The sequence below is a fragment of the Lynx rufus genome, unplaced genomic scaffold, assembly GCF_022079265.1.
Source record: "Lynx rufus isolate CCGP_SWC_20201006 ecotype Redwood Valley unplaced genomic scaffold, mLynRuf1.p SCAF_5, whole genome shotgun sequence".
NCBI classification, from domain to species: Eukaryota; Metazoa; Chordata; class Mammalia; order Carnivora; family Felidae; genus Lynx; species Lynx rufus.
This window is the reverse complement of record NW_025814867.1, coordinates 109818921-109832239: the sequence shown is the minus strand read 5'-3', so window position 1 is coordinate 109832239 and position 13319 is coordinate 109818921. Positions and strand designations below refer to the sequence as shown.

The 13319-nt window shown below is 35.5% G+C and overlaps 1 protein-coding gene across 8 annotated transcripts in view; it reads right to left on the bottom strand.

Annotated features, from left to right (window-relative positions):
• Window positions 1–13319, bottom strand: part of SENP7 (SUMO specific peptidase 7) — a 153280-nt gene that overhangs the window by 130874 nt on the left and 9087 nt on the right. For all 8 annotated transcript variants that reach the window (XM_047100018.1, XM_047100010.1, XM_047100011.1 and 5 more), the window contains one exon: window positions 5749–5847. In XM_047100018.1, coding sequence (XP_046955974.1) covers window positions 5749–5847 — 99 coding nt within the window. The remainder of the gene's footprint in view (window positions 1–5748; window positions 5848–13319) is intronic.

Genomic DNA, 13319 nt, shown 5'->3' with positions numbered 1-13319 from the left:
CTCACTTATATGAAGAATCTGAAAAAAAAAAAAAAATCTGAAGTTATAAAGAGAACAGATTTGTGGTTGCCAAAGGTGGGGAGTGGACAAAGTGGGTGAAGGGGGTCAAAATGTACAAAGTTTTAGTTACAATATAAATAAGTCCTGGGAATGTAATACACAGTATGGTGACTTAATGATATTGACTGTTCATCTGAAAGTTACTAAGAGAGTAGATCTTAAAAGTCTCATAAGAAAACTGTGACTATGTGTGGTGATGGATGTTAACTAAATTTACTGTGCTAATCATTCTGCAATATATACATATACCAAATTACGTTGTATACCTAAAATCAGTACAATGTTAAATGTCAGTTACATCTCAATACATAATAATATCAGTATTGACTCATCAATTGTAATAAATGTACTACACTAATGCAAAGATATTAATAAATGAAATTGTGTGGGGGTAACAGGGGAGGGGGAATTAAGGGGTTTATGGGTACTACCTGTACTATTCCTTCAATTTTTCTGTAAACCTAAAATTACTCTTAAAAAATAGATTCTGTTAATTTAAAAAAGCAAATAAACTGGGGCCACCTGGGTGGCTCAGTTGGTTAAGTATCCAGCTTTGGCTCAGGTTATGATTTCACAGCTTAGGACATGATTTCACAGCTTGTAAGTTCGAGCCCCACATCAGGCTCCATGCTGACAGCTCAGAGCCTGGAGCCTGCTTCAAATTCAGTGTCTCCCTCTCTCTCTCTCTGCCCTCCCCTTCTCACACTCTTTCAAAAATAAATAAACATTTTTTACAAAGTAAATAAACTGTCAATACCAAGTGCTAAGAAAGATACAGAGCACCCAGAACTCTCCATACATTGCTGGTGGGAATGCAAAATCATAAAACCACTATGGTAATCAGTTTGGCAATTAAATATATACTTACCATATAATCCAGGATCCCACTCCTAAGTATTTACCCTAGAGAAATTAAAACTTATGCTCACAAAAAAAAATATGTATGCAAATATGTATAGCAGTTTTATTCCCAATTGCCAAAAACCTAGAAACAACCCATATGAATGTCAACGGCAGAAACAGATAAACTACTGACACACACAAAAACATGAATGAATTTTTTTTTTAATGTTTATTTATTTTTGAGACAGAGAGAGACAGAGCATGAATGGGGGAGGGCAGAGAGAGAGGGAGACACAGAATCGGAAGCAGGCTCCAGGCTCTGAGCTGTCAGCACAGAGCCCAACGTGGGGCTCAAACTCATGGACCATGAGATCATGACCTGAGCCGAAGTCGGACGTCTAACCGACTGAGCCACCCAGGCGCCCCAAAACATGAATGAATTTCAATGGCATTATGCTGAGAGTAAAAGTCATTCTCAAAACATTACACATTCTATGATTCCATTTGTGTGACATTCTGGAAAATGTACAAGTATAGCTACAGAAAACAATGTTACCATGGGTGAAAACTGGAGACAGAGAACAATTACATAGGGACAGCACCAGGGAATGTTTTGGACTGATAGAACTATGTATAGTATCTTCATTGTCATAATCCTTCTATGAGCCTGTACAGAACTTGTAACTCAGAGCTGTACACTGAGAAAAAAACTATAAATACAAACACACACACGCACGCAACACCTTTATTATTGTGGTGGTTGCAAAAGCATATACACTTGTCAAAATTCAAAAAGAATTAAAATGGATTAACTTAATTGTATATAAATTATCAATAAAATTTATTTTTTAAATTAAGGGTGAAAAAATTGAACACACACTTCGCAAAAAAAGATATACAAAAGCCAATCAACATATAAAATGTTTTAATGCCATTAGTCACCAGGAAAATGCAAATTAAAACCAAGTCCAAGGGCACCTGGGTGGCTTAGTCAGTTGAAGATCCAACTTTGCTTTCAGCTCAGGTCATGATCTCATAGTTGTGAGATCAAGCCCTGCATCGGCTCCACACTGCATGTGGAACCTGCTTAATATTCTCTCTTTCCCTCTCTCTCTGCTCCTCCCTGGTGTGTGCACATGTACACACTTGCTTTCTCTGTATATAAAAAAAAGAAGAAAAAAGTCCAAAAGTCTATCAACAGAATTAAATAAACTGTATTATGGCCACATCATGGAGTATGATTTAGCAATAAAAAGTAACAAACCACTGATCGATGCAAAACAGGGATGAAATGCAACATTTTGCTGAGCAAAAGAAACAAAGCACAAAAGAGTGTATGTTGTATGAACAGGCAAAACTATCCTACAGAAACAGAATTCAGAAAAGTGGTTGCTAGTAGTGGGCTAGGGACTGGGAGAGAGGAAAAGATAAGATACAATGGAAAGGGGCACAAACAACTCTCAAGGTTCATGACTGCTCTATTCCTCAGGAAACACTGCAACAGTGAACATCATTTCTCACACTGTAGGGAACTATTTTTGAGCAGGATTGGTTACATATGTCACACTAGTCAAACTTATTCAACTATATACCTAAGACCTGTGTAACCTATTTCATATCATTTTATCTCAATAAAAATCACAAACATGTAAATAAAGGAGTTAAAATTCTACTAAAGACTACGCAAGGTTATCTCTTTGTTGTTCATTGAAACCCTCTAAAAACAAAGGGTGTGAGAGAGAAACAATAAAGCAAGATACTGGTACAGCCTCAAACTCTACAAACTATGAAGCATACTTAGCAAACGTTGTGAAATCTAAAGCAACAAGACAGCATGGCAATGCTGACACATGAGCCACTTCAAATCTCAAACAGGATACAGATTTCCAAAAAGTAACACTAACTTAAGGAAGACATCGAACTAGGGTGGAAAACTAGTCATGGGAAAAGAAAGTATGTCTCTGAAAGACCTTGTTTCACTCAGTGGGTTAGAAGGAACTAAATAAGAAATAAATGGTTAGTTTCTCAGGAAAAGGAGACTGCTGAAATAAACAGTTAAGAAAAAAGAGAAGGCAGAAGACTATAACACAAACACTTAATATCCAAAGAGCTCTCAGGTGATCCACATCTACCCCTTGAAAGCCAAAAACTAAGGAAGACATGTATGACTGAAGGGTAAAGGAAAAAAAGCATTTAATAAGATACTGCTTAAGAAAACAAACCCGGGGCGCCTGGGTGGCGCAGTCGGTTAAGTGTCCGACTTCAGCCAGGTCACGATCTCGCGGTCTGTGAGTTCGAGCCCCGCGTCGGGCTCTGGGCTGATGGCTCAGAGCCTGGAGCCTGTTTCAGATTCTGTGTCTCCCTCTCTCTCTGTCCCTCCCCCGTTCATGCTCTGTCTCTCTCTGTCCCAAAAATAAATAAAACGTTGAAAAAAAAATTTAAAAAAAAAAAAAAAGAAAACAAACCCAACAAAAAGCCTACGTCTACTTCCAAGAGGCAGTGTATGTGTGTGTGTGTGTGTGTGTGTGTGTGTGTGTGTATATACTTAAAATTATATATATTGTATATATAACATTTATTCCACAATAAATTCAATGTCCTAACAAAATACATACGTGCAAAGTGATTAAATTTTCTTTAAAATTATGTTTTTTTCTTCCTATTAAATTGGCAACAATTTTACTGTGTGATAATATCCAGTGCCAGTAAGTTTCTAGCAAAATGGGAGCTTTCACTGGTGGCAATATAAATTAGTGCACAGTTTCTGTAAGACAATTTTGCAATGTTTATTAAAATTTAATATACAAATTCCCTTCAACCCAGTAATCCCACTCAAAAATAGTTTTCTACATATGAAAAATGATATTCAAAAAAAAAATGATGTTTGCTGCAGCATTGTTTCTATTAGCAAAACTCTGGAAACAATCTAATACCAGTGCACTAAGTAAATTATATATGGTGACAGATGGTTAACTACGCTTGTGGTGAGCACAGCAAAACATAAAGAGAAGCTGAATCACTATGCTGTACACTTGAAACTAATGTGACAATATTCAAAAAAAATTTTTAATTATAGTATTTTTATATTTTTAGAGTACTACAAAGCCAAAAAAATAAAGGAAGTATATCTAAATGTATTAAAATAGAAAAAAAAATTTAAGAAATATTAAATGCAAACAAAGCACAGAACAGTGTAGATCTCATGATCCCTGTTCTGTAACAATCAAAAAATAATATAAATTATTATTTTTATGGGCATATGTATTTTTTTTTCTTGAAAGGAATGAAAAAAAGCTATTAATAGTGGTTGCCTTTAGGAAAAAGGAACAGAGAAAGATTCTTTAGTCTTTTCACCTGTACCTTTCTATACACCCCAAATTTTCTAACCTTACACAATTTCTTTTCTGTCAACAGAAGTCATCTTGACTCATTTATCATTTTTTTATACAAAATCAAAAAAGAGAAACAAATGTATTATTTGATGATGTGAACTGAATTGTGCTCCCCATACCCATTCTATATGTTGAAGTCCTAACTGTCAAGACAACTGTTTGTGGAGATGGGCTCTTTACAAAGGTAATTAAGTTTAAATGAGGTCATAAGGGTAGGGACTTACTTAACCCAGGGATTAGTTTGCCTTTAAGAAGAGAAGCACCAGGATGTAGGTACACAGAAAAAAAGGTCATAGGCAGACACAGCAATAAGATGGCCATCTCTAAGCCAAGGAGAAAGGCAATAGAGAAATCAACCCTACCAGCACCTTGATCTTGGACTTCAGCCTCTAGAACTATTGGGAAATAAATTTCTGTTGAGCCACCCACACCATGGTATTTTGCTACATGAGCCCTAGGAAATGAACACAGGCTCAAATGGATAAACTGGAAAATCTGAGAAAAATTCTATTTTTAAAAAGTGACCAGGCAACAGAAAAAAATATATATACTTAAAATGTGCCATCTTAAGAGTTATTCACAAAAGCTCCATAAAAATGCTTAATAGTGATAAATTAAAGTTCAAATTTATAATCAGAATATCTTCTAAAGTACAGTTGTGTCACATTTTAAAATATACCCTCTATAATTTACAAAACAAGAGCAAAAGAGCAAATGATTCTGATAAGCTTAATATTCTTGTAAATTTAAAATACATTGTACAATAATGAGATTTAAATTTCAAGAAAACACTCATGCAAAATAAGGTATACTTAGATTTAAACTAAAGGAGACCCTAACTTCATCACTTCAACAAATACCAGAAATACACTAATTAAAAACTTGTGATTAAATAACACAAAAAACCCAAACAAGGACATATAAAAAAATGAAAACTCAATTTTATTAAAATATTTTAAACATCACTGGGCACCTGGGTGGCTCAGTCAGTTAAGCATCTGACTTCAGCTCAGGTCAGGATTTCACAGTTTGTGAGTTCAAGCCCCATGTGGGGCTCTGTGCTAACAGCTCAGAGCCTGGAGCCTGCTTCAGATTCTGTGTTTTCCTTTCTCTCTGCCCTTCCCTGCTAGCATTCTGTCTCTCTTTCTCAAAAATAAATAAACACTGGGGCACCTGGGTGGCTCAGTTAAGTGTCCGACTTCAGCTCAGGTCATGATCTAATGGTTCGTGGGTTTGAGCCCTGCATCAGGCTCTGTGCTGACAGCTCAAAGGCTGGAGCCACTTTGGATTCTGTGTCTCCCTCTTTCTCTTCCCCTCCCCCACTCACACTCTTGTCTCTCTAATATAATTAAGCATTTAAAAAATTAAAAAATAAATAAACATTAAAAAATGTTTTAATATTTTCAACACACTAAATAATATTATGTACTTTAAAAAAATAGTTTTTATTTACCCCCTGCAAAGGGAGATCCCAGCGTTCTGAGCTTCTGAGTTTGGACAGTGATGACTGAACACGAACATCCTCTGATTTTGCATTTAACATCTTTGTTATCTGAAATCAGAATGAGAAAATAATTGATCTAACTGAAATATAAATAAGAACTGAATCAGCTAACAGAATCATTATATTACCTGCGTTAATATTTTACTATTAGTTTTTCAGTTTTTTTAAATAAGCTCAACACCTAATGTGAGGCTTTAACTCACGACCCTGAGATCAAGACTTGCATTGTGTACTAAGCCAACCACATACCCCATTTTGCTATTAGTTTTAAATAGTTTTAAATTCAGTGGTTAATTTATAGGCAGTTTAATATAATTTTATTCTAAAAACCTCTCATTCAGTATTAAGGTAGATAAATAAAGTATCACAATAGCTTCCTAACTATAGTTAGGCTTTGCCTAGTATGAGCAAGCCATACTATATTCTCTTACCTACAGTCTCTATCCCTTCTAATCTTTCAAATACTATCCCCGGAGTTTTTTAGTACACAAATCTAAATATGGCTACAATACTTAACATACAACAACCGCACCTACTACATACAGATAAAACTCTTAACAATCTGGGCTCTTTAACATCACCCACACATCACAAACTCTACATCCCACCACACTGTTTACTCAACCTCCTTCAAACACATCATATTATTTCATATCTCTAGACCTTTGTATGTACTGCTCCCTTTGTATGTATGTATGAAGAATGCCCTTCCCTCTACTTGTCCCTTATAAAACACTTCAGATTCTGCTCAAAATTTGTCTCCTATCCACACAACTGTCACTCCCAAACCAAGGTATTCCTTTCTCTGGGTATTAGTAGTTGGTTCATTTTTATTACACTATTTATATTACATGTATCATACTATATTATAAATATTTGTCTATATGTCCATCTTCTTCTCCAGGCTATGGAGGTCCTTAAGCAGAGGACCCTAACTTAGTCACCTTTAGATCTCTGAAGTGTATGGCTCATGTATGCTGTATAAACAAATGAAAGTATGGATTACAACCACAAGTTTGAAATCATTTGTTTAGAATTTAAATACCTTAAATTTCACATTAAAAGTTATAAATGACAGTTAAGCATCAAATTCAGCCTACAAAATATAACATAATAAGTACTATATCAACTACATCCATTAGCAATCCATAAAATGATTTCAGTGAGAGTAAAGTGTAAGTCATGAGAACACAGTAAATTTGAACAAAGGTTATCGCAACCCTTATTTCACAGCAATCTGAGTTGATCCTCCAAGGCACTTCTTAATTACTTATACCTAATAAGTATAAATTACTTATACCTAATCTGTATAAAAGTATATAATAAGTATAATATAATATACTTTTTTATATTAATATAATAAGTATAAAATAAGTATAAATTACTTATACCTAATCTGTATAAAAAGGTACCTATTTTTAAGTTTTCATCTGCAAAAGACAATACTATCTCTAAGTCATTTCCTTCATATTCTTAATTAGGGAACAACAATTGCTTCCTCAAAGGGTAACAATAAGGTCTTCAGGCTGTTCACACCCATGGATTCGCTGTGAGCAGGTTATTTAGCCTATATTGGATAATGTGGCATATCATATTTTTCCAAAAATGGCCACACCGATATTCCACATTCCACATGCTCTTCTTACAATGTGACAATGACAGTCCTCCAACATCAGGTGCAGTTTACGTTCCTTCCCCTTGAATCTGGGCAGACCTGTGACTTCCAAGGCTAGATCATTAAAAGTAATACTTATATTGCTTCAGCCTGGCTTTTGCATGCTTCTGTGTTCTCTCTTCCTTCCTCTCTTTTTTTTCCCCCCCTTTCCCTCAATACACATTCCTCAGGAGACCTGAGCCAATAGAAAAAAATCTTGGACACCCTTAAGCCACTATACTGGAAACATCGAAAAAAAAATAAATCTACACCACGATACTGAGTTTTCTCAGCACAGGAATCAAGATAAGTGAGTGAGCAAGCCTTCAAAGTGATCAAAGGCCCTGACCTCCAAGCCAACCTAGCTAACTCGCAAGTGAAAAAAAGAAAAGTTATCTCCAATTGAACCATGCCCACACTGCAGATTCCTGAATAAAATAAGTTCAAACCACTAAGTTTGGGGTAAGTAGTTACATGGCCCTTATAATAACCTAAAAAGTTGCCCAGTTCAGGGAAACAATCAGCAGAACTAGAAGGCAACCTATGGAATGGGAGAAGATATTTCTGAAATACTTATTTGATAAAGGGTTAGTATCCAAAATCTATAAAGAACTTATCAAACTCAACACCCCAAAAACAAATAATCCAGGGAACTATTGCGAAGAAGACATGAACAGGCACTATTCCCAAGGAGACATCCAGATGGCTAACATGAAAAGATGCTCAACATCACTCATCAGGGAAATCCAAGTCAAAACCACAATGAGATACTACCTCACACCAGTCAAAATGGCTAAAATTAACAATTCAAGAAACAACATATGTTGGCAAGGATGTAGCAAAAAGGGAATCCTCTTACACTGTCGGTGGGAATGCAAACTGGTATAGCCACTCTGGAAAACACTATGGAGGTTCCTCAAAAAATTAAAAATAGAACTACCTATGAACCAGCAACTGCTCTACTGGGTATTTATCCAAGAGATACAGGTATGCTGTTTCAAAGGGACACGTGCACCCCATGTTTATAGCAGCACTATCAACAATAGCCAAAGTATGGAAAGAGCCCAAATGTCCATTGACTGATAAGCGGATGAAGAAGATGTGGGGTATATACAAAATGAAATAATACTTGGCAATCAAAAAGAATGAAATCTTGCCATTTGCAACAATGTGGATGCAGCTGGAGTGTATTACACTAAGCAAAATAAGTCAATCAGAGAAAGACAAATATTATACAATTTTACTTATCTGTGGAATTTAAGAAAAAACAGATGAGCATAGAGGAAAGGAAGTAAAAATAAGTTAAAAATAGGGAGGCAAACCATAAGAGACTTTTTTTTTCATAAGAGACTTAAATAGTGAGAGCAAAATGAGGGTTGCTGGAGGGAAAAGGGGAAGGAAATGGGCTAAATGGGTGATGGGCATTAAGAAGGGCACTTGTTGTGATGAGCACTGGGTGTTATATGTAGGTGATAAATCACTAAATTCTACTCCTGAAACCAATACTACACTATACGTTAACTACCTTGGATATTAAAAAAAAAAAAAGAAAGAAAGAAAAAAAAAGTTACCCAGTTCAAACTTGTAGGACAGTAACTAAAATTTAGAAAAGTACCGCGTATTCTGTAAAATTAGTTTCTTATAAAATACTGCTGATGTCTTCTGTAGAATATTTTATATTCTTTTTCCACAGTAACTTGTTTTCAATCATTTTACCTATGAATGGCTTATACTCAGTATCAATGAATTATTCACCCTAATAAATATTTATGTATACTTCCATTAGGACAGACACATTTATCTATATTCCATGCCCAGTGCTGAAATATATCTATATTTATCCTATATTCAAAAAGGGCAGTTCTTGGGGCACAAGGGTGGCTCAGTTGGTTAAGCATCTGACTTCCTGATTCCAGCTCAGGTCATTATTTTATGGTTTGTGAGACTGAGCCCTGTGATGGGCTCTGCACTGACACTGTGCAGCCCACTTAGGATTCTCCTCTCCCTCTCTCTCTGTCCTTCCCCTGCTCATTCTCTCTCTCTCTCTCTCTCTCTCTCTCTCAAAAATAAACAAACATTAAAAGAAAAAGGGCAGTTCTCTATTCCCTCCAAAGTATAGACACATGAAATACGGATATTTATTAAAACTCTATAAACTAGCATTAAAAGCTTTGAAAATAAAAGTATATATAAATATTTATGAAAAGGGATATAGACCACACATTATTTTAATATAGAAAAACTAGAAATAATAATAAAAGAACAATAATACAAAATTATGGCAAAATTAAACCAAGTAAGATACTATTCAGTTGTTATTAAATAACATGTTCCAGAAGATTAATGATATTAAGAAATTATTTTGGGGGAGCCTGACTGCCTCAGTCAGAAAAGCATCCAACTCCTGATCACAGGGTCATGAGTTTGAGCCCCACAATGGGTGCAGAGATTACCAAAAAAAAAAAACTTTAAAAAAAAAAGAAATTATTTCAAATAAAATAAGTATAAAAGAAAAACACAGATTCAGAATGATCTTTATAAGACAAAAAAAAAATCCATGAATAGAAATAAAATGTGAAAGGCTGTACATAACAATGTTTGACAGTGATTATCTCTAGTGAGATAAGAGATGAATTTTATTTTCATTTTTGTGTTTTCCTAGCTTCCAAATGTTTTGATAGGAATACAATGCAACTGTTAAAGGTAAGGGAAAAAATATTAATATTTAAAGCTCCAGAAAAGCCTCTGCTGTAGCTTCCTGATTAATAAATTATAGATTTAAATCTCTCACACTAATATTGTATACAAGCATAGGACAAGCAGATTTCAGGTACAACTAACTACTGTCAGTTTTTTCCACGCTCACTTTTTTCTTAATGACTGATAAAAAAATAATGTAAGACTTTTTGCAACAACCTGATCTATTCTTACACAAATTTTAATCATGGTCTCAGCTGTGTACAACCAATAAAGATTCTAAGCTACTCATGATTCTATAAAGCATATATTATAATTCCATTTACAAGAATCAGAAGGGACTCCTAACACTCTCAAGTATTTCAACAGGCTTCTAATAAAGATTCAAATTTAAACTTTTAAGGCAAAAATGGGTTCTAAATCTCCTTCCCTTCACATTACACTTAAATATATCAATAGAACTCTAATAACTTCCCCCAAACAAAGCTCAAGAACATATATTTTACTTACTAATGTTCAAATGTAATACTAAACAAGCTCTTCAGCAGATCAAGTCATGTAGTCACCTTCAGGTTCATTCTATACCTGATTCATTATAGTATAGCCTTCAAAAAGAAAATGCTATCAAAAGCAGATAAACCAGGAGAAAAAAAGATGCTGGAATCCACTGACAAGTTACACATTACTAACATAGGCTCATTAAATTGTTCAGGCTAAAATGATCTCTGCCATGTTCTTAATACAGAACTTCAGAATCTTAATCGCTTACTTATTCAGATACTACTTAAATATAAAGCTATTATTTAAAGAAAATTGGGGGTCTGTCCAAAGGTATGGCTATTACTTACCAAGGAAGAATAAAAGTCTTATTTTTCAGGGTGCTTGGATGGATCAGTTGATTAAGTGTCAGACTCTTGATCTCTGCTCAGGTCATGATCTCATGGTTCATGAGATTCAGCCCTCTGAAGTGCAGAGCCTGCTTAGAATTCTCTCTCCCTCTCACTCTCTGTCTCCCCATCCCCACTCTCTCAAAATAAATAAATAAATAATTTTTTAAACTCTCATTTTTCAATATTCAAACTAGAATAGCAACTTCCTCATACGTAAATCCAAAAACTATGGATCTCCCCATTAGCAGAATTCAAGGTATTCACATTCTTACTTCACATATACCAAGATATCAGCTTTGGGGCACCTGGGTGGCTCAGTCAATTAAGATTAAGCATATGACTCTTGATCTCAGCTCAGGTCATGATCTCATGGTAAGTTCCAGCCCGCACTGAAAGGAGACTGCTTGGAATTCTCTCTCTGCCAATCTCTCTGCTCCTCCCTCCATTTGTTTTCTCTTTTTCTCTCTCTCTCTCCCTCTCTCAAAATAAATATATAAACTTGAAAAAAAAAAAAAACAGGGAGCGAGAGGGTGAACAGCCTTGAATTAACCTACATTCAGCTATTAAAAGGCCAGTGGCACCTGGGTGGCTCAGTCAGTTAAGTGTCCGACTCTTGGCTTCACTCAGGTCATGTCTCACAGTTTGTGAGTTGGAGCCCCACATCAGTCAGTCTCTGCGCTATAAGCTTGGGATTCCCTCTCTCTCCACCCCTCCCCTGCTCATACTCTCTCAAAATAAATAAACTTAAAAAAAATATCCAAAAAAAAAAAAAAAAAAAAGGCCAGGAATAATTTAGGAAATAATGATGTTCCAGAGATTTAGCTACAAGGATAACGACTACAGCACTGTTCATAATTTCTTTTTTTAATTAAAAACAATTCAAGGGGTGCCTGGCTAGCTCAGTTAGTAAAACATGTGACTCCTGATCTCAGCGTCATGAGTTTGAGCCCCATGTTGGGCGTAGTTTACTTAAAAAACAAACAAACAAACAAAACTCAAAAATACAATAGGATATTGATTAAATTAACTGTGATACACCCATATAACTGAATACAATGTAGCCATTAAAAATGTTTGCTACCGTTTTCCTGGCACTTATGCCTAGTATAGTGTCCAATACATGTTAAGTACTCAACAAATATCTACTGAGCCATACTTTCAATTTGATTTCAGAAAATGATGTTCATAATATATAGTTAAGCAGAAAAAGCAAATTATAAAACAGTATTCTGTGGTTTTCTATTTTTTAATATTTAAATATGTGTTTGTTATACATGGATATGCAAATAGAAAAACTAGGTGGGAATGCAAGCTGGTGCAGCCACTCTGGAAAACAGTATGAAGGTTCCTCAAAAAATTAAAAATAGAGCTACCCTATGACCCAGCAATTGCACTACTAGGCATTTATCCAAGGGATACAGGTATGCTGTTTGGAAGGGACACGAAACTATGTAACTATGTACTATGTAACTATGTACTACGTAACTATTAGTTATATGCTAATTTGGATGTAAATTTAAAAAAAATAAAACATAAAACAAGTTAAAATAAAAACAAAACAAAAAAAAATAGGAAAACTAGGAAGATATACATCCAAACATTAATTTTGGTCCTGCCTGAGTGGTCTTTTTTCCTCAACTCACTTTTCTAATTTCTCTACAACAAACTGGTATTGCTTTAGAAATTTTTTTTTTAAGTTTATTTGTTTATTTTGAAAGAGAGAGCGAGCAATGGGAGGGGCAGAGACAGAGAATCCCAAGCAGGCTCTGCACTGTCAGCACAGAACCCTATGCAGGGCTCAAACTCACAAACCATGAGACCATGACCTGAGCTGAAATCAATAGTCTGATGCTTAACTGACTGCGCCATCCAGGGGCCCCTTTAGAAATATTTTTCAAATACTTTAAAGTCAAAATGTATCAGTGTCTTGTACCTATACCCATCACAGCCCTAATTCTTTCAGTAATTTATTTCCCTAGCTACCTTGAGAGAAAAAGCAGTAATGTAAACTACTAACAGGAATTTTTTTTTAATTTTTTTTTCAACGTTTATTTTTATTTTTGGGACAGAGAGAGACAGAGCATGAACGGGGGAGGGGCAGAGAGAGAGGGAGACACAGAATCGGAAACAGGCTCCAGGCTCTGAGCCATCAGCCCAGAGCCCGACGCGGGGCTCGAACTCCCGGATCGCCACATCGTGACCTGGCTGAAGTCGGACGCTTAACCGACTGCGCCACCCAGGCGCCCCCTAACAGGAATTTAATATTCTGGGGCACCTGC